This window comes from Canis lupus, chromosome 16 (assembly GCF_048164855.1).
Source record: "Canis lupus baileyi chromosome 16, mCanLup2.hap1, whole genome shotgun sequence".
NCBI classification, from domain to species: Eukaryota; Metazoa; Chordata; class Mammalia; order Carnivora; family Canidae; genus Canis; species Canis lupus.
The window spans coordinates 82,137-101,760 of record NC_132853.1 but is presented as its reverse complement, the minus strand read 5'-3'; the positions used below and the strand labels follow the sequence as shown (position 1 = coordinate 101,760).

The 19,624-nt window shown below is 47.4% G+C and overlaps 1 protein-coding gene across 19 annotated transcripts in view; it reads left to right on the top strand.

Annotated features, from left to right (window-relative positions):
• Window positions 1-7,791: 7,791 nt before the first annotated feature.
• GGTA1 (glycoprotein alpha-galactosyltransferase 1 (inactive)) overlaps window positions 7,792-19,624 on the top strand; it is a 57,371-nt gene continuing 45,538 nt past the window's right edge. For 2 of the 19 annotated variants that reach the window (XM_072777759.1, XM_072777746.1), the window contains exons 1-2: window positions 8,623-8,741; window positions 15,269-15,362. Coding sequence is in view for 1 of the 19 variants with exons in the window: in XM_072777742.1 (XP_072633843.1) it covers window positions 8,156-8,179 (24 nt within the window). In the remaining 18 variants the exon portion in view is untranslated. Of the gene's footprint in view, window positions 7,865-7,933; window positions 8,180-8,622; window positions 8,742-15,268; window positions 15,363-19,624 lie in introns of those variants that run through there. The other 17 variants (XM_072777751.1, XM_072777744.1, XM_072777752.1 and 14 more) reach the window with 14 other exon arrangements.

Sequence of the window (19,624 nt, the reverse complement as noted above, 5' to 3'; positions counted from 1 at the left end):
AGATGCTCAACCTCTGAGCCACCCAGGTGCCCCTATTTTCTTCCCTTGTGCCTTCATTTTTCAGAGGTGATAAGGAAGGTGGGAGTAATCCTTTAAACACAAGCTCCATCATGCCACCCTCCCTTCCTGGGGATCCTCCAAAGGCCTCCTTCTATGGAAAGGACAAAGTGACTCCCCGGGCATCCCCTCCAAAGCTTCTCTGCTAGGACTCCAGTTTGACCTCCGAGCCCCAGGTGCTGTTCCCCCAGTAAGTGCCATCCTGCTTGGGGACCTGCTGGTCCTGTCTTCTGAGCCTGTGCACAGGCCACTCTCCCTGCCACCTCCTCCTGGATGCTCCCTGCTCCACTCTACTTACTCCAAGATTTAGCAATTATATTTGCCTTCTGCTTCTCTGGACTCACATGATCACTTCCAGGAGCTGCTGTTAATCACCTTTCCTTCTGGACCTGGGACTTTCTCTACTCGTCTAGGGCACAGGAGCGAATTGACGATAAAACGCAGCTCTGAAAATTCCCAGTTTGTGATTTTGAAGCAATCGCTCCCCCACCTGCATCTCATTTCCTCATCTATAAATTGAACAGCTGCACTGACTATCTCCAGGGGCTCTGGGGCCCTTGTGTTTTGGTTCTGTGAAAGTTTCCCATTTCCTGGGTCTAGTATTTCTGTGGGAAGGTCTCCTCAAACTTTGGGGACTTTGGTCTTGACCCCCCAAACCTACCCTTACTGACATTTTGCTTTCATCTCCCTCATCCCCACCGAGGCCTCAAGGCAATTTTCCCTGCCAAGTACCTTCCTTTTTTTTTTTTTTTTTAAGATTTTATTTATTTGAGAGAGAGAGTGAGAGAGCAAGTGAGTACAGGCGTGGGCGGGGGGCAGAGGGAGAGGGAGAGGGAGAAGCAGGCTCCCCACTGATCAAGCCCAATGCGGGACTCGATCCCAAGACCCTGAGATCATGGCATGAGCCAAAGACAGATGCTTAACCTACTGAGCCATGCAGGTGCCCTTGCCAAGAACCTTCTGGATTTACATTCTAAACTCTGCCTGCCAGGGGTCACCCCCTTCCATGTTTCTGACGGAGAGAATCTGAGGAAGGAGGCACCTTGTCAAGAGAGGAGGTGAAGCCTAGCTCAGCATCTAGAATCTCATTACATCTTCTTCTTCCATATATGCACACCATGTTCCATTCAGTCAACAGATTTCCTGCCAAGTGTCTCGTGTGCCAGGTAGGTGCTGGGGACCCCATGTGGAAGGATGCACGTGGCTGTTGACTTATGGGGCATGCTGCTCACAACAGGTTGGTTATTCCACACACTTGTGAGGAGTGCTGTGAAGGGGACACACAGGGACTCTGACCCAGTGACATTTCCTGCAGGACTCGAGTTGGGTGTGAAGATGGAAGAATATTTGTCTTTTCCTGTTTAATTGCGGGAGCTCCTTGTACTTTCTGCATATCAGTTGTCTCTTAGTTATCTAGATTATAAACATCTCCCAAACTGTGGTTTGTCTATTCATCTGCTGTGGCATCTTTCCCATGTGATTTCCATTTTAATGTGGTCAAATTTACCCATATTTTTCTTTTTTTTTTTTTTAAAGATTTTATTTATTTATTCGTGACACACACACACACACACACACACACACAGAGGCAGAGACACAGGCAGAGGGAGAAGCAGGCTTCATGCAGGGAGCCTGACGCGGGACTCAATCCCGGGTCTCCAGGATCATGCCCTGGGTTGAAGCCCCACCGGGGCTGCCCAATTATCCATATTTTTCTTGATGATCAGTGCTGTGCCTGCGTGTTTAAAAAATTCTTGCCTTTTTTGAGGTAATAATGATTGAAGTAAAATAATGATATTTTCCTGTGAAAGTTTTTTTTTTTTTTTTTTAAGATTTTATTTATTTATTCTTGAGAGACAGAGAGAGAGGCAGAGACGCAGGCAGAGGGAGAAGCAAGCTCCACGCAGGGAGCCCAATGTGGGACTCAATCCTGGGGCGTGATCCCAGAGCTCCGGGATTACACCCTGAGCCAAAGGCAGGCGCTCAACCGCTAAGCTATCCAGGCATCCCTCCGGAGAAAGTTTTAAAGTTTCTCTTAAGGTTTACCCATCTGTTATGTAGTGTGTGTGTGCATGTGTGTGTGTGTTAGGAATCTAATTTTCTTTTTTTTTATGGATGGCCGATTGTCCAGGAACACTTCTTTTAATTGTGGTAAAATTCATATAACATAAAATTCACATTTAAAATAGTTAAGTTGGGGATCCCAGGGTGGCTCAGCGGTTTAGCGCCTGCTTTCTGCCCAGGACATGATCCTGGAGTTCCGGGATCGAGTCCCACGTCGGGTTCCCTGCATGGAGCCTGCTTCTCCCTCTGCCTGTGTCTCTGCCTCTCTCTCTCTCTCTCTCTCTGTGTCTCTCATGAATAAATAAATAAAATCTTTAAAAAAAAAGTTAAGTTATGGGACACCTGGCTCAGTGGTTGTGAAGTGGTCCTGGGATCAAGTACTATATCGGGGAGCCTGCTTCTCCCTCTGCCTATGTCTCTGCCTCTCTCTGTGTCTCTCATCAATCAATAGATAAAATCTTTAAAAATAGATAAATAGGGACGCCTGGGTGGCTCAGCGGTTAAGCATCTGCCTTTGGCTCAGGACGTGATCTTGGAGTTCCAGGATCGAGTCCCACACTGAGCTCCCTGCATGGAGCCTGCTTCTCCCTCTGCTTGTCTCTGCCTCTCTCCTTCTGTGTCTCTCATGAGTAAATAAATAAAACCTTAAAAAAAATAAAATGGTTATGTTTAAGTGCACAGCTTAGTGCCATTTAGTGCATTTACAGAGTTATGCCACCATCCTGTCTAGTTCCGGAGTGTATTGATCAGCCCTAAAGGAAACCATATACCCATTGAGCAGTCACTCCCACTTTGCCCCCATACCCGCCCATGGCAACCATTTACCTACTTTCTGGCTCCAGGAGCCTATTTTGGGTATTTCATATAAATTGCATGTAAATTTCATATAAATTGCATCATCTACTATGTGGCCTTTTGCATCCTGCTTCTTTCACTTAGCATTTCACAAAGTTCATCCATTTTACAACATGAATCAGTATTTCACTCCTTTTTATGACAGATAATACTCCATTGTGTGGATGTGCCACATTTTGTCTATCCAATTGTTGCATATGTGGGTTGTTTTCACTTCTTTGTTATTACAAATAGTGATGCTGTGAACATTCCTGTACCGATTTTTGTCTGCGCTTGTTTTCAATTCTTTTGGGTCCAGGAACACCTTCTTTTCTTTCTCCATGGATTTGCAATATCATCTCTGTCAGACAACTGATTTCCCACACATTTGGGTCTCTCTCTAGGCTACTTATTTTGTTCCATTGGCCTAATAATCCATCCCTATACCAGTGCTCATTGTCAGAGTTTCATGGTATCTCTTGATATCTGGTTGAGCAAGTGCTTGACACCTCCTTCCCCCCACTGTTTTGCCAGAACTGTCTTGGTTAAATCTGGCCCTTGGCTCTCCCACATGAACTTTGGGAGTAGCTTGTCAAGTTCCACAAAAAACTCTGTCGAGCTTTGTTTTGGATGGAGAGGTTGGTTTGAAGAGCATAAGTTGCTACCTTTACAGAGGTGAAGCTTCCCAGCATACATTTGAGTCCTTATCTTCCCACTTCAGGACTTGCGTGGGGCCCTCTCCCAAGCCTTTCACCCAGCAAAGTCCTCCTTCTTCCAGTCTCAGGGTCTGCTCTGTCTTTCTCCCTCAGAGCCCTGGTCATTTGTCCTGAAATCATTAAATAGGTGGGTCTCAGTTTAATGTCGGGGCTGCAGACTCCTCTAGGACTATGAAGCTGACTTGCTTGTTTGCCTCGCTTGAAGAAGAGGGGCTGACACATAGTAGGGTTCCAGTAAATATTCATTACAAGAATGGAGGAGGTAAAGAGAAGAAGGTCTTTGGGTCCTGGAGTACCTTGGCCATACTGATGCAGGAAAGAAGTTAGAGTTCGAAGCTGATGGCCAAGAAAGAATTCTTGAGATGTCTTTGGTGAAAAGAAAAAAAAAAAAAAGGTTTTATTAAAGCAGGGAGACAGGACCAGTGGGGCAGAAAGAGCTGCACTGGGGTCATTAGGAGTGGCCCAGTATATACTTTCAGGTTGGGAAGGGGTCAGGGACAGTGTAATTTTCTAAGGAATTTTGAAAGCAAGGTTTCCAGGACCTTGAGAGGGCTAGCTATTATTGGGCAAAGGTCATTTATGAATGTCTAATAAAACCTTAGTCATGAGACCTTTCAGATGTATATCGGTGGGTCATACGCTTGGGGGATGATTGTCAACACATATCTTAAGTAAGTAAGTAAGTAAGTAAGTAAGATAAAGGAAGTTTCCAAAGGAATTTTTATATGTTAAAGTAGATTTATAGGATGCTGGGAATCAGGCTAAGATTGCCTTTTGCCCTTAGCAAAGTAGTGACATTGAGGCAGCTGGGTTCCTAGAGGAATGTCACTCTGCCTGTTTTTAAATACTTGTCAAGGGGCTCTAAGTAGTAAAGAAATTTCATAAAATTTCTCCTGTCTTTGTTCCTCACATCAATACCTAGGGAGACGGTGAACAAAGTTACTTCACTTGTCTATGCCTTGGCTTTCTTCTCAGGAAAACGGAGATGTGATTAGGGCATGCTGATTAAGTGGGCTCAGGTATGGGTGGAGTGTTTGGCGCAAAGTTTGGGAAATGGTCAGAGCTAGCTAAGTGCCTACCTGACATTCTCCTTCCTGTCCACGAATTCAGTCTCACACTCCTCTGTGATGTGACGCCTGGTTCCAAAGCCTTGTCGCCAACCATTACTCATTTTGGTTCTGCCTCCCCCTTGAACTAGTCATCTTATGCCATTTTGCATATAAGGCAAATGAATCTCAGAAAGGAAGAATGACTAATCTGAGGACTTAAACCTAGAACCCCTGACCCGAAGCCCAGTGAGAAGAATCTTCAAGGTGTTTTCCAGCTCAGATATTGTTAGAACTTAGGTTGTGAGAACTACATGGATCCACTCAAAGCAGATCAAGAAAACTTCCAGACCCGCAGAGTTGGCTTAAGTTATATATTTATCTTATCATTACTGACATAGGGATAAACCTAAATTAAGCATGAACTCAAGTTCCCAGGTCTATAAAACCGTAAAGCCCACACGAATCTTCTAAGGAAACAAAAACAACCATGAATCAGGAAAATCCAAATTAACAACAGTTAATGAACGGGACTGGTGATGTGTTGCTGACATCAGACGTCTGACATTGGGTTTAACAATAGCAGTAATGTTTTTACATTACTGACAGTTTCCGGTGTCTCTGTCAGAGTTACTGTCATTGTTTTCTTAAAACAATAATAACAACACAACAGAACTCGTATATAATCCAGTTTTATGGGCCGAGCAACTTAAACAACGCATTCTCAAATGCAACACGAAAAATAGGAAATAATGCACTTAGTACATCGCTCATTGTATATTTACAATGGTACTCACTACTGATGAGGGGCTACAGATGTGCTCACCAAAGACAATAATGGCCCAATTTATGACCTAGTAAAAGACCCATTGTGCTGCTGCCATGGAGCTCCTCATCCTGAGCTGCTGCGTGGGGTCAAGGATTCAATTCTCCCACCATTTTACTCATTGGACCTGTTGTAGTTTTTGGAATGTTTGTGTTCGTGAGGTCCAGAGCTGATGGCCAAAAAAGAAATCTTTTTGCATCTTTGGTGCAAAAAGGTGGTTTTATTAAAGCAAGGGGGACAGGACCCATGGACAGAAAGAGCTGCTGACCTAGGATTTGTGAGGAGCAACCAGTTACATACTTTGGGGTTGGGAGCAGTAGAGATAAAGGAAGTTCCACAAGGATTTTCATATGCCAAAGAAGACTCACAGGATGCGGGAGGCCTTGCTATTGATGTAGGAAGAGTCAAGGGCAGATAGGGCTAGGCAAGGAAAGATAAGGAAAAGTCTCCAAAGTCAGGCTCCTACCCATCCCAAGAAAACAAAGATAAGAGTAAAAACAACAACAACAACAACAACAAATAAACCTGGCTCCCTAGCTCTAAAATGTTAGGGATCATCTCCCTTTAATGGCTACTAAGTAATCCCAGAAACTCACCAGACTACAAAGAAATATGTCACTAAATAGTCTGCTCAAACCAAGAGGGCACATGAATCTCAAGGCCATGGGCTACCTGACTAGGTTTGCAGAAATCACAGATGTAGAGAAATGTTATGGAAGAGATATTAACCGCAGAGAAGGTAATACCTTGTTTGGGCTCAGGATATTTATAAGAACATCTTGTTTGTTATTATGATAGTTAGGAGTCCACCACGTTTGTTCTAAATATAGACATGATATTTACTAACACACCCTGATATTGCCAAGAAATTTACCAAGTTCCCTGGTCAGTTTCCTATAAAAGACAGAGGGTAAAAGCCCTCAGTGACCACCTTCTCCGGGGACCTCTCTCACTTCTGATAGCTTTCTCTGTATCTCTTCTTAACAATCTATCATTTCACTTACTGTCTGTTGTTCCTGAGGTGAATCTTTGACTCTGAGGAGAGAAGCGAGCTCTTCTGTATTACCTATCATCAAGCTAAAGTTGTTTATTCCCCTAGTAAGTAAGTCATTAAGACAGGTGGGAGCTTCCTGAAGGAAGGGGCATACTCAGCCTGCTTCCAAGTGGGCTGCAGGTTATAAGGACATTAGAGTTTATCTACATTTTCCTTCATTTGCTTCCCACATCAGACCCGTCAGGAAACTACTCTCCCAGGCTCCCAAGAGGGCACCTGGCCCACTGGCAGCTTTTGCGCATCCTTCAAGTATTCAGTGAGGTCTCTATTAAAGTTCTACGTTCCACTCATGGTTTTTGCCCAAAGTGTCGTTTCAATGCATTACAATACTTCAGTTGATTTCTGTCTCTCCAACTGAGGTTCGGCAGCAGGTGACTCTGGCAAAAGTCTTGAATTTCCAGGGGCAAAATGCCTGGCGGGGAGCCCCAGAGTGGGAGTAGGATGCTTCCTGTCCTGATCAGTGCAGGGCAACCCAGCAGGGGCAGCCGGATGTGCCTGTACCGACTTCCCAGAAGGGAGTTGTCCCCCCCGGCGCAGAAAGCACAAAGTCTCAAACAGATGGGGGGCGGGGGGGCAGGTACTTTTTATTAGACAATTCCAGTGGAGAAACCCGGGCTCCTCCCGTGAATGTGCGGGGGCGGGACAGGCGCTGGGCGCCCCAGCTGCCCCGGGGCCAGCCGCGTCCGGAGCTCGGGACCTCGGGGGCTCGCGGGCTCCAGCCCGCCCCGTCGCTGTCTCCGTCTGCGCCCTTCCTTCCCCAGGAAACAAACGGTGGGACGGGACCTCCCGGGCTCTAAGCCTCCCAGCCCCGGCAGCGCGCCAGGGCCACGGCGCCCCTCCCCGCGGGGCGGCCCCCCCCGCGCTCTCCGCGGCCCCCGGCCCCCGGCCCCCGCCCCCCGCGCGCCGCCGAGTCGGCAGAGGCCCGGCCGCTCTCGCAGTCGCCGGGGGGGTTCTTTTTTTTGCTGGTTGCAGGCTTTTTTCTGCCTGAGTGGAAATGAAGCAGACACCCCCGCCGCTCCCCGCTCCCGCTCCCGCTCCCGCTGCCGCAGCCGCAGCCGCAGCCGCCCGCCCCCCGCCCCGAGCGCCGCCCCGCGGCCCCACACCCCGCCCGGCACGCCCCGCGGGGCTCGCTCGGCCGGAGGCGGCCCAGGGCGCGGCGACTGCAGGCGGCCCAGGGCGCGGCCGCGCGGGGGCCGGAGCGCGGGGGCCGGGGCGCGGGGGCCGGGGCGCGGGCCAGCCCCGAGTGCGCCCGGGCTCTGCGGATCAGGTGGGTCCCGCGGGCGCCGCCCGACCCCGGAAGGCGGAGGGGGCGGGGGACGAGCAGCGGCTTTGTCCTTGTCGCGGCGCGCCTGCCCCAGCCCCTGCCCGCATCCTGTGCCTGCCCCACCCTGACGCGGCGCTGCCCCTGCACTCGCGGGCGGGTCCCACGCGGTCCGCGGCTGCGAGGGCGGAAGACCGGGGGCCCGGGGTCCGCGGGTCGGCTCGGTGGGACCCCCCCGCCCCAGGGAATCCCGAAAGGAGTGAGGGGGCCGTTGCCTCCGGTGGGGCAGGACAGAGGATGGCTCTCGCCCGGGACCAGACGGTAAGAGGATGCCCCTGGGAACCGGGCGCCCGGCAAGGCGGAGAGAGGGGCTCGCGAGCCCCTGGAAGTAGCCGCCCAGAGGGGAGTGGTCGGATTGCGGGGACCCAACCAAACATCGGCTTGGGGAAAGTTCAGACGCTTCTAACTGGCAGCAAGAGGGTCTGCCCGCTGCACTAGGTGAAGAGGGAAAGAGGCAGGGTCCCTTCAGCTTTACAAACCACCATCCCTCCTTGGAAATGGCAGAAAAAGAGCTAAGCAGTATGATTGCACAAACTCTTGAAAGGCATCCAAAAACAGTAAAGTGGAAAAAATGGTCAGCGTTCACGGGTGGAAAGCAGGGCAAATGGAGATTTCCCAATCTTCTCGCTGGCGGGAGGGAAGGAGGAGGAGGAGGAAGGCGAGGAGGGTGTAAGCGCTCCTTCCTCCTCCCCCACCCCCCGCCCCCCCAGGAACGGAGACCCGGGCTGCTGCTCTTGTGGCCTTGTTTTGTCGTTTGCACGCCTTCTGGCTCCTGCTGGCTCCTGCGAAGGCCTCGTTGTCTCCTTGATTTACCTGAAAATAGGTATGTCTCAGGAGTCAGGATATGCCCCCAGGGAGAGCTCCGGCCTCCTGCTTCTTAGCTGGGAGACACTTGCTTAGGGGGAAGCCTTAGTTTCTACAACTATGAAATGTGGATGCTGCTCTGGGTAAGAAAACGCTAGTGAGGAGGGGCCAGTGTGTGTTGCGGGGTGGGGACATCGTTATTCTGTTGTACTCCTGTGCCTCTTTGGCTAGCGAAGCAAGCACTCTATCTTGTTCCAAGTCATTGCTGGGTGTACCTTACCTGCTCTAGCAGATGAGGGGCAGGTGAAAATCTGTTATTGTTACAAGTGGCATGTACTCGACAACTATGGCAATAAGGCAGTGCTGAAAAAAATCCCTAGGGCTTATCTCTTATCCAAGAGATTTCAAACTCCCCCTGGGAGTCTTGCGATCCTGGCTCAGGAGCCACCATAGTGGAGGAGGAGAGCCTCCAGGGCAGGGCTCTGACCCCTCCCTTCCTTCTTTCAGACTGGAGTTTCCTCCTAGAAGTTTTTATCTCTTTGTTGGGAAACCCCATGAGCTGTTTTTAGTAACAGATTCCTCAGATCCAGTCTCACTTGGTCATCTTCAGTGGAGAAACTGAGTCAAGATGTACGCAAAGTGATTTGTGTAAGATCTGGTGGCCAAACCTTGGCAGGAAACCTGTGTCTTGAATAATAGGCCAGGAGCCCTTTACCTGCCCATGGTGGCTCTGAGCATCTATTTCTCCAGCTGTTAGCACCAGCTCACGAGGACCCTAACTCCAGGGCCTCAGGTCTACCTTATTACCCTTCTGGGAGAAGAAGCCAAGAATTACATCCTTGTAGATATTTTTAAAGGACTTTTGTGGGATCTTCACATGGGAATTGGTTTTACAGGCTGAGATAAAAAAGAATTACGTTCCCCAGGAGCTAGTCAGCCCCTATCAGCTCAGCCTGGCAGGGTGTGCAGGTCAGAGAGGCCAAGCAACTTGCTCCTGGGCACTCAGCATTTAATTCGCAGCTGGGATTGGAATGCAGCTCTGCCTGACTCTAAGGCTTGTGCTCTTTACATTATGTTATCCCTCATGATGAGGGAAAAATGGCTGATGGACAGATGTCATTCAGATGGGAGCTAGAGTGAGAAGAGAATGGCTGACAGCGGGGCAGCATTAAGTGGGAGACTGGGCATTCATGGGCGTGTGTGGATGTTCATACCATAAATGTAATTGTATTTGAAATGAGTGTGTTTTCTGCCTTGTATTTTTTTCTATTTCATTGTTTTTGGGTTTGTTTTTGTTTTTTTTGTAGATACTTGAAAGTTTTATTTTTCTAATTCTTAAAGTTTAATCTACATACAATAGCATCCATAGATCTTAAATGTTCGGTTCAAACACGTCTTGACAGTTGTTTATGGTTATGTAACCACTACCCAAAACGAGATGTAAATATTTGCATCAACCTAGAAAGTTCCTGTGTCCAACTAATTTTCCTTCTGTCCCTCTAGGCAGCCATTTTTCTGATTTTATTACCGTTGATTAATTTTGCCTGCTCTTGGGCTTCACATAAATGGAACCGTACCATATATCTCTGGTTTATTTCACTTGACAAAGCAGTTTTCAAGTTCACCTGTGTTGCTGCATATGAGTATATGTTCCTTTTTACGCTGAGTAGTATTCATTCTATTGTATGGGTATACCACGGTTTGCTTATTCATTCTTTCGTTGATGAACGTTTTGGGTTATTTCTAAATTTTATTACCTTTGTCCCCCTTTAAATACCAAATCTTAACTGTGAAGAATGTTTTGACTCTTAAATTCATACTTGAAAAGTCGTGTTTTAAGTTTCCATACATAATATCTCTAAAATTTAAAGATTTTTCATGTTTTGGTTATTTCTAATTTGAGCTCTTAATTCTTATAGAATTCTTTTGGGGACATTTGTTTTCTTTTCATTTTATTTTATTTTATTTTATTTTATTTTATTTTATTTTATTTTTCTTTTCATTTTAAATTCAATCTGCCAACATATAGTACAACACCCAGTGCTCATCTCATCAAGTTTGCTTGTTTTCAAGTAGAAGTGAAACCCTTGGGTCACAGGATATATACCATTTTACCTTCCCATAGTAATGTGTGAGGCGTGTGATTATTCTGCACCCTACACGATATTTGATGTTGTCAGTCGTTTTGAATTTAACTTTTAGTGGCTGGGTGATGGCATCTCATACCTTCTACTTTATAATGGAATTTTAAGGATTCTTGGAGAAGAGAGCATAAACAGGAGGCAGAATATGAAACAAGATGGTAGTTTGGAGGCCAATAGTTGGAATTATGACCTTAGGAATAGGAGTTTCTGGGCTCCAGAGAGCTTTCTGCATATCACCTGAGATTTAAGAGCTAGTACTTAGACTCTACAAATTAGGCGAGTTCGTTTCTGCTTAGGGCTTTATTTATTTTTTCAAAAGATTTTATTTATTTATTCATAAGAGACAGAGAGAGAAAGAGAGGCAGAGACACAGGCAGAGGGAGAAGCAGGCTCCATGCAGGGAGCCTGATGCAGGACTCGATCCAGGATCACTCCCTGAGCCGAAGGCAGACAGTCAACCGCTGAGCCACCCAGGCAACCCCAAGCTTATGGGTTTAAACGCTACCTCCAGGACTGTTGTCTTTATCTCCAGTTCACATCTCCATTTGGGGTCTTCGATTCACATATTTAACTGCCCACCGGGCATGTCTTCTTGGACGTCTCAATGACACTACAGACTTGACAAGGCTGGAACACAACTTATAATCTCATATTGGCTTTCTGTCATGGGTCACTGGATGAATGATGGCACCACTAACTAAGAATATATAAAGAAGGACATTTAGGTCAAGGGTAGGGATAATGTATTTGGTTCCATGCTAAATGGTGTGGAGTGGTCTGGGAAGATAAGGAGAGGAAGTTGCACTGAACCGTTAGGAGATAATTGACCTCTGTTGGGAGTAGTTTTGGCAGAATGGAGGGCAGGCAAGCTAGATTGCTGAGACATGAGAGAGAAGGAAGTGGAGGTGGCGAGTACAGAGGCAGCTTTTTCAAGAATTATGTTTGAAAAGACCAGAGGGAGATTGCACTACTGTGGTAGAAAGATGGTGAAGGGAAGGATTTTAGGATGGAAAAGACAAGAGAGATGGAGGCTCAGGGGAAGGACTCAGTCCAAGAGAAGGAGGGAAGGATGGGTGATAGAGCAAGGTGCTAGAGGAACAGGAAGAAATTGGGAGGTTGGCTTTGAAAGGAGGATGGATGCCTCCATTCCTGAGACTGGATGTGAGTGGATGAAAGTGAGAAAGCTTGTCAACAACAGAATTCTCTGTTGACCCTAAATGTGTACAACCTTCATGATCATCACCGTCTGCTCCCTGCTCATCTTGTGTAGTGTGTATCAGTTAGCTTTTTCTGCAGCTCTGCTGCATAATAAACCACCCCCAAATCTCAATTTATGATCACAAAAGTGTATTGTTCATCTAAAATGATGACTGTAGAGCATTTGGTTATGTGGTTTTGTGGTTGAGCTCCAGGTGCCAGCCAGCCAGATCTGCTCCATGTGTCTTCTCACTGCAGGATGAAGACTGAAGGAGCTCCATCTAGCTGATATATATTATTTTCATGGTTGGAGCTGGAGGAAGAAAGGAATGATGTGATACCTTGTAAAGCCTCCACTCTGAACTGGCATGCTATCACTTCTACCTACATTCTGTTGGTCAAAGTCAGTGATGTGACCAAGCCCAAAGTCAGTGGGACAGATGAATGGATATATAAGCATGTTTTGTTTTATTGGTTTTTTTGTTTGTTTGTTTGTTTGTTTTTTATTTTTTTATTTTTATTTATTTATGATAGTCACAGAGAGAGAGAGAGGCGCAGAGACACAGGCAGAGGGAGAAGCAGGCTCCATGCACCGGGAGCCCGATGTGGGATTCGATCCCGGATCTCCAGGATCGCGCCCTGGGCCAAAGGCAGGCGCCAAACCGCTGTGCCACCCAGGGATCCCTGTTTGTTTGTTTTTTAAAGATTTTTATTCACTTGAGAGAAAGAGAGAGAGAGTGCATAAGTTGGAGGAGGGGAAGAGGGACAAGCAGACTCCCTGCTGAGCAAGGAGCCCAATGTGGGGCTCTATCCCAAGACCCTGACTTGGGGCTCTGTCCCCAGACTGAGATTGTGCCCTGAACTGAAGTCAGACATTTTTTATTTATTTATTTTTTATTTATACTTTTTAAACTTTATTGAGAGACACAGAGAGAAAGAAGCAGAGAGTCACAGGCAGAGACACAGGCAGAGGGAGATGCAGGCTCCATGCAAGGAGCCCCACTCAGGACCTGATCCCGGGACTCCAGGATCATGCCCTGGGCACAAGGCAGGCGCTAAACCGCTGAGACCCAGGGATCCCATGAAGTCAGACATTTAACCAACTGAGCCACCCAGGCCTCCCCCCACTTTTTAAAATTTATTTATTTTATTTTATTTTATTTTTTAAAGATTTATTTATTTATTTATGATAGACATAGAGAGAGAGAGAGGCAGAGACACAGGAGGAGGGAGAAGCAGGCTCCATGCTGGGAGCCTGACACGGGACTCGATCCCGGGACTCCAGGATCGGGTCCTGGGCCAAAGGCAGGCGCTAAACCGCTGAGCCACCCAGGGATCCCCTATTTATTTATTTTAGAGAAAGAGAGTGAGAGAAAGCATGTGATCGAAGGTGGGGGGACAGAAGGAGAGGGACATAGAGAATCTAAGCAGACTCCCTACTGAGCATGGAGCCTGATGCAGGGCTTAATCCCACCATCATAACCTGAACTGAAATTAAGAGTCGGATGCTTAATGGATTGAGCCACCCAAACGCCCCAACAGGCACATTTCATTTTATTGTGCTTTGCAGATGAATTGTGTTTTTTACAAATTGAAGGTTTGTGGCAAACCTAGATCCAAAAAGTCTATCTGTGCTTTTTTTTTTTTTTTTTTTAAGAGAGGGGCACAGAAAGTAGTAGCACAGGGGTGGGAGGGACAGTAGGAAAGAGAATCCCAAGCAGTCTCCATGCCCAGCTGAGAGCCCAAGGCTGGGCTCAGTATCATGACCCTGAGATCATGACCTGTGCCAGTCTCAAGGGCTGTACGTCTAACCAACTGAGCCACCCAGGTGCCCCAACTGGCACCATTTTTGCAACAGCATTTGCTCAGTTTGTGTCTCTGTAGCACATTTTGGTAATTCTTGCAACATTTTCATTATTTCAACGAACTCTTCTGTCATTACTTTATTAGAATTGCTGCAATCTCATGATAGAACTTTTAACGGGTGAGGAGGTACTTCTTATGGGCGAGCAAAGAAAGTGGTTTCTTGAGATGGAGTCTAGTCCTGATGAAGAGGCTGTGAAGATTGTTGAAATGACAAAGGATTTAGAATAATCACATTAACTCTGCTGATAAAGCCAGTGGCACGGTTTGAGAGAGAAATAAAAAAACCACTATTTTATTTTATTTTATTTTATTTTTTTATTTTATTTTATTTTTGAAGATTATTTATTTATTTATACATGAGAGACATACAAAGAGAGGTAAAGATATAGGCAGAGGGAGAAGCAGGCTCCCCATGGGGAGCCTGATGCAGGACTTGATCCCAGGACCCTGGGAACATGGCCTGAGCCAAAGGCAGATGCTCAACCACTGAGCCACCCAGGTGTTCTAATGTGGGTAACATGCTATCAAATAGCATCTCATGCTGTAGAGAAGTCATTCATGAAAGGAAGATTCAGTTGATGCAGCAAAGTTTACTGTTGTCTCATTTTAAGAAATTGCCAGAGCCACCCCAACCTGCAGCAACCAGTTACCCTGATCACTAGCCATCAAGATCAAGGCAAGACTCTCCTCCACCAGCAAAAAAATTCCAGCTTGCTGAAAGCTCAGATACTGGGTAGCATTTTTTTTTTTTTTTAGCAATAAAGATTTTTTTTTAGCAATAAAGAATTTTTAAATTATGGCATATGCATTGTTTTCTTAGACATAATGCACTTAATAGACTACAGCATGGCATAAACATAACTTTTATATGCATGAAAAAAAAACAAAAAATTCATTTGACTTGCTTGGTTGCAATATTTGCTTTATTGCAGTAGTCGGGAACTGAACCTGCACTACCTCGAGAGTATGTCTGTAGCTGCTTTTTAGCAGGGAGTGATAGTTAAGAACAATAATCCAATTGATCACATGTATTTGTTAATAACTCCCTGATACAAGTCTGCATTGATTTTTCTCTCTCCAAACTAATCCCCATTGCACAGGCTGCTCTGGTACAGTTGCCCTCTTTTCAGGCATGGTGATGCACTTTCAAGTTGCTGTGTCTTTGTACACATGGTCCTTCTATCTGAGAGCCTCCCCCTGAACCAGATCTATGGCCCAGTGCAGGCAACCCTGCCTCTTTGTTATCCTTGTACTTTGGTGCCATGGTTCTTGCTTAGTTGAGGTGCAGCCCTCTCCACCCAGACCCCTGCTGCTATGACCTCTCTGTTCTCTGCTCCAGGCTCCTGTCCTCCAGGACATCTTGTTCTGTAACCTACGCCTCACCAGCCACCGATTGGGGATTTGATCTTTCCCAGGCTCCCCTCTGGCTCAGGGTAAGGCATGTGTTTCTTTACATGACATCCAAGTTCCTGCACGAGCTGCTCTCTGAACAATTCTTTATTCTCGTCACTCTATCCCTTAGGATTTCTGCAGCCTCTGGGAACTACTGCTAATTCCTGAAACCCTCCCCTGGTTTTATGGCTCTGGGCTTTTCCCCATGGTGCCCGCTCTGCTTGGAACACCCTTTTTACTTCCTCCCCAAATCCACCTGCAGACTCCTCCTTCATGACCCAGCTTAATCATCATCCTCTCTGTGAAACCAGTCGCCCCCTGCATCCCAGGAGTTAGGTGCTACCCCCAGCAACCCCAGGGAACCTCGACGGTGCACTGCAGAAGCCAGAGGGCACGCTGCACACCCCAATGGCTCTCTTTGCTGATCCACGCCGGTAGTTAGGTAGAGGCCGACTGCATTAGTTTGCATCCCTAATGACTGTCAGTCCTGGAGCAAGGCACCTCACCTCTTGGTCTGGGCTGAGAGGTCTGCTCCCAGGAGCTTTTACCTTCACTCCTCAGACAGGGTGGGCAGGTAGCTTGCTTAGTTTGGAAAGCCAAAGCAATGTAGATTTGGTATGTGTACTGAAGGCAAAGAGGTCATCATTTAGTATACTTAACCCAGAATTACTTTTAAAAGTCTTCTCTTTTGAAAAAGAGGAAGTAAAAATATGCCATTTAAAACTCCAGCCAGAGAGCTGTTCTGCTCAACTTGTCCAAACCCAGTGTGGAGGCCACAGACCTCAGCTGCATGCAGTCAGACCCAGCTGAGGGAGATGCCAGGATATGGGCTCTGGCAGCCACTCTGCTAATTTTTATTGCCAAATAGAGTTTCATAAGGGATGGCAGGGTGGAGATCCAGCACTGTGTGCTCCTGTTTTTATGCACCAGGGGAAAGACTGGACCAGCGTTCACAAGTGGGCTGGGTGGTCTCCTGTGCTTCCTGTGGCTTCTCTCTCAAGCCACATGTGCTTGGCAGGTGTCAATGGTAGGAGAAGGCATGGTGCTGCTGCTTGCACCAGGTTCCAACTCGGAGAGTGAGTGATCTTAGGGGGAGGAGGAGAGTCCAGGGAGAGCGTATCAGGGAAGTGAGGGGCAGAGCGAGGTTTCCGGGAGGATGTTGTCAGGAGGGCTGAATGGTGCTGAGAGGTTGGGTGGAATGAGCCCTGGAAGCGATCAGTTGGCTATGGGTTGACAGCAAAACCCCAGGGAAAACAGAAAAATAATTACAGAATTATTATTATTAGAGTTCTCTACAGTAGTTGACAGTTGGAAGAGTGAGGTCATATTTCCATCTTGCTTGAGCAACACAAATGCCCTGTGAGGTTAGCAAGTTAGGAATTCTGCCCCCATTTTATATAGGGAGAAACTGAGGGATGGGGTTTTAATGTTTTGGCTAAAGCCTTTCAAGAACAAATAGCAGAATAGAGACATGAAAGGCCAGTCCTGACTCCCAACAGTGTGGCTTAGAGACCCTGGTGGTGCGCAGGCAGGGGAAGCAAAGGTGGCTCTAGGTTTCAGGGGTGCTTGGTATAGATGCACATCCAGGCCGGGGCAGGGCTGCTACGTGGTGCTGCTCAGACAGAAATCAACCAGATGGAGTGCAAGATAACCTCTGGAAGAAGCCAGGAAAGAGAGGCCAGATCTTGTGATTAGTTCTTAATGAAAGTTTTTTTTTTAATTTTTATTTTTATTTATGATAGGCACACAGTGTGAGAGAGAGAGAGGGGCAGAGACACAGGCAGAGGGAGAAGCAGGCTCCATGCACCGGGAGCCCGACGTGGGATTCGATCCCGGGTCTCCAGGATCGCACCCTGGGCCAAAGGCAAGCGCCACACCGCTGCGCCACCCAGGGATCCCCTTAATGAAAGTTTTTAATTCTATCCCAGGCTGTGTGCTCTTGTCTTTAGGAACCTTGCTTTAAATGCTCACTTAGAACAGGACACTGGAAAGTGTCTGGGCTGAAAGTGAGCTGATCTGGCCACTCCATGTACTGGGGCTGCCAGCGCCTCAGTTTCCCTGTCAGCAAAATAGCCTGAAGCCGTGATCTAGCAAACTTCTCTCTGAGCAACTCTTGCTGTTTTTTTTTTTTTTTTTTTCAACTCTTGCTGTTAAACAGTAAGTCCAAACCCCCAGGAAATAAACATTCAGACTAAAAACCGAAAGGGAGAAGCAGCTATCGTGGCCAGAGGGAGCCCAGTGTTTTTGGCTCCTACTTGCCAGATTGGACACCAGGGACTGTGGTTCTAGGAGATACACCTGTTACAGGGATCCCAGAGCTTTGAAATTAGCTGGTCATTCAACATTCACTGAGCCACCATGAATTCATGCACTCATTTATCAACACATCCAGAATCCGTTGGGCAGCTCCTATGTGCTCTTCTAGATACCTGGAAGGTAGCAGAGAAGGGAGACACAATCCCTGCCCACCCAGAGGCTGGGGTTTGGCTTAGGAGACAGTCGTTAAAAAAACTGACTGCATAGCAAGAGCCATGATGAAGAAGAGCAGGGTGGGTGTCACAGGGGCCTGAATCTGTCAGGGGAGGTGGTCAGGGAGGGCTTCCTTGAGGAAGTGATCTGTAAGCTGAGCCCCACAAGAGTTAGAGGGTGAAGAGGGAAGAGTGTTTCTGGTGAGGGGAAGAGGTTGTAAGAACCAAACATCCTGCTATCCCGTTGGCTGTTCAGAACCTAGACAGCCTTAATGGCTAGGAGAGCAGAGGAGGGAGCAAGCCTGGGACAGTGGGCCAGCTGCCCAGAAGGATGGTATATGGTTGGGGTTGGTAGCATCTGTGTGCAGAACAGCAGCTGCCCTCCTATCTCCTCCCTCAGGGAACCATGAGTCCGCAAGTGGCTGGCCCTCCAGCTGTCCCCAAGAGGAACTTGCTCAGCATCTATGGGGAAGGCAGAGACACTTCCCAAAATCAGGGGCAGGGGTCTTGCTTGGTTCAGTTGGCTAAATCTGTGGATATGTCTACAGTGGTCTTTCGTATAACAAATTTGGTTTTCAGATGTTAACCAGAGCTGTGCAAAGGAAGGGAAAATTAAAATTCCTATGTGCAAATTTAATTGAGTGCTCAGGAATCGATTCCTGAGCATGCAAGTGCTCAGTAAATGTTTGGGGCTGATAACTCTTGAGTGGCACCTGAGAATGTGTCCCTGTCAGAGATCGTCGGTGTAAGCCACAGATGGAGGTTCTAGCTCACAGAGGCAGAAAAGGCGTGCATTGGAAGGATTTCTTTTGTTGCTTCACAGTATGCCTGGGGTGGCTGGGAAACCAAGCTGGCCAGAAGCAGTAGGGTCTTGCCCCGGAGCTGGCTCTAGCCTCTGCTGCTTCTAGAACTGCTGGAACCTGTCATGGGCATCTGAACTCTTGTGCCACTTCTCTAGGATGTAAACCCACTAATAGGCCAGGCCTAGATGACTCTGCTGCATTCTGGGTGCACGTGGGCAGACAGGAGAGTGTTTGGCCCATCTGTTCTGGTGGCCAGAGGGGATTCCTGACACAAAACTGAGAAGCCAGAGTCCACCAGTGTTGGGGCACCCTTAGTGCCACAAGATCCTGCCACCCTAAGGAGAGTCCCAGGGCTGTAGGTGCGGGACAGAGAAGGATCCTGGAGAGCTAGCTCTCAAAGGGGCAGCCTGGCCTTGGGCAACTTTTGAACCTCTGGGCCTCAAGATTCTCAGGTGCACAGTTCAGAAACAGACGTGCCCAGTGGCATGGTGTTATTACATGGGAGCGCCCCTCGTCATTATTATCAGTAGAAGTAACAGTAATTTCACTCAGCTGTTATCAGAACAGTTTTGTCTGCAAAGGAATGAAACCCGTGTGAAAATCTAAAAGTTAGAGGTGACCACACACATTTCTACAGATTCCCTGCAGGGGCTCCTTTAAACTTTTACGTCCCCAGGATACTTACCATAGGACTTCATTGACCAAAATTAAATAAACAAATTAATGAGCGAGTCACCATCTCACAGATCCTTGATAATAAATGCTATTAAGGAGAGCAGTTGTATTGCAGGGACAAACAGATCCTTTTAGAGATCCCAGTCTGGCTTCCTCACTGTGGAAGCCCTAAAAAAGGAAGAGAAAGTTCGGGCCATGTGACTGGAGGCGCCCCCCCCCCCATCCCCAGGAGAGTTGGGGCCACACCACCACACCCTCTGGCCGGAAGAACACAGACTCCCTCAGACACAGAACGCCCAGGTTAGACCTTGACTCGGAAGCACGCTGGTAAATGTTTCATGACTAGCAACTCAATAA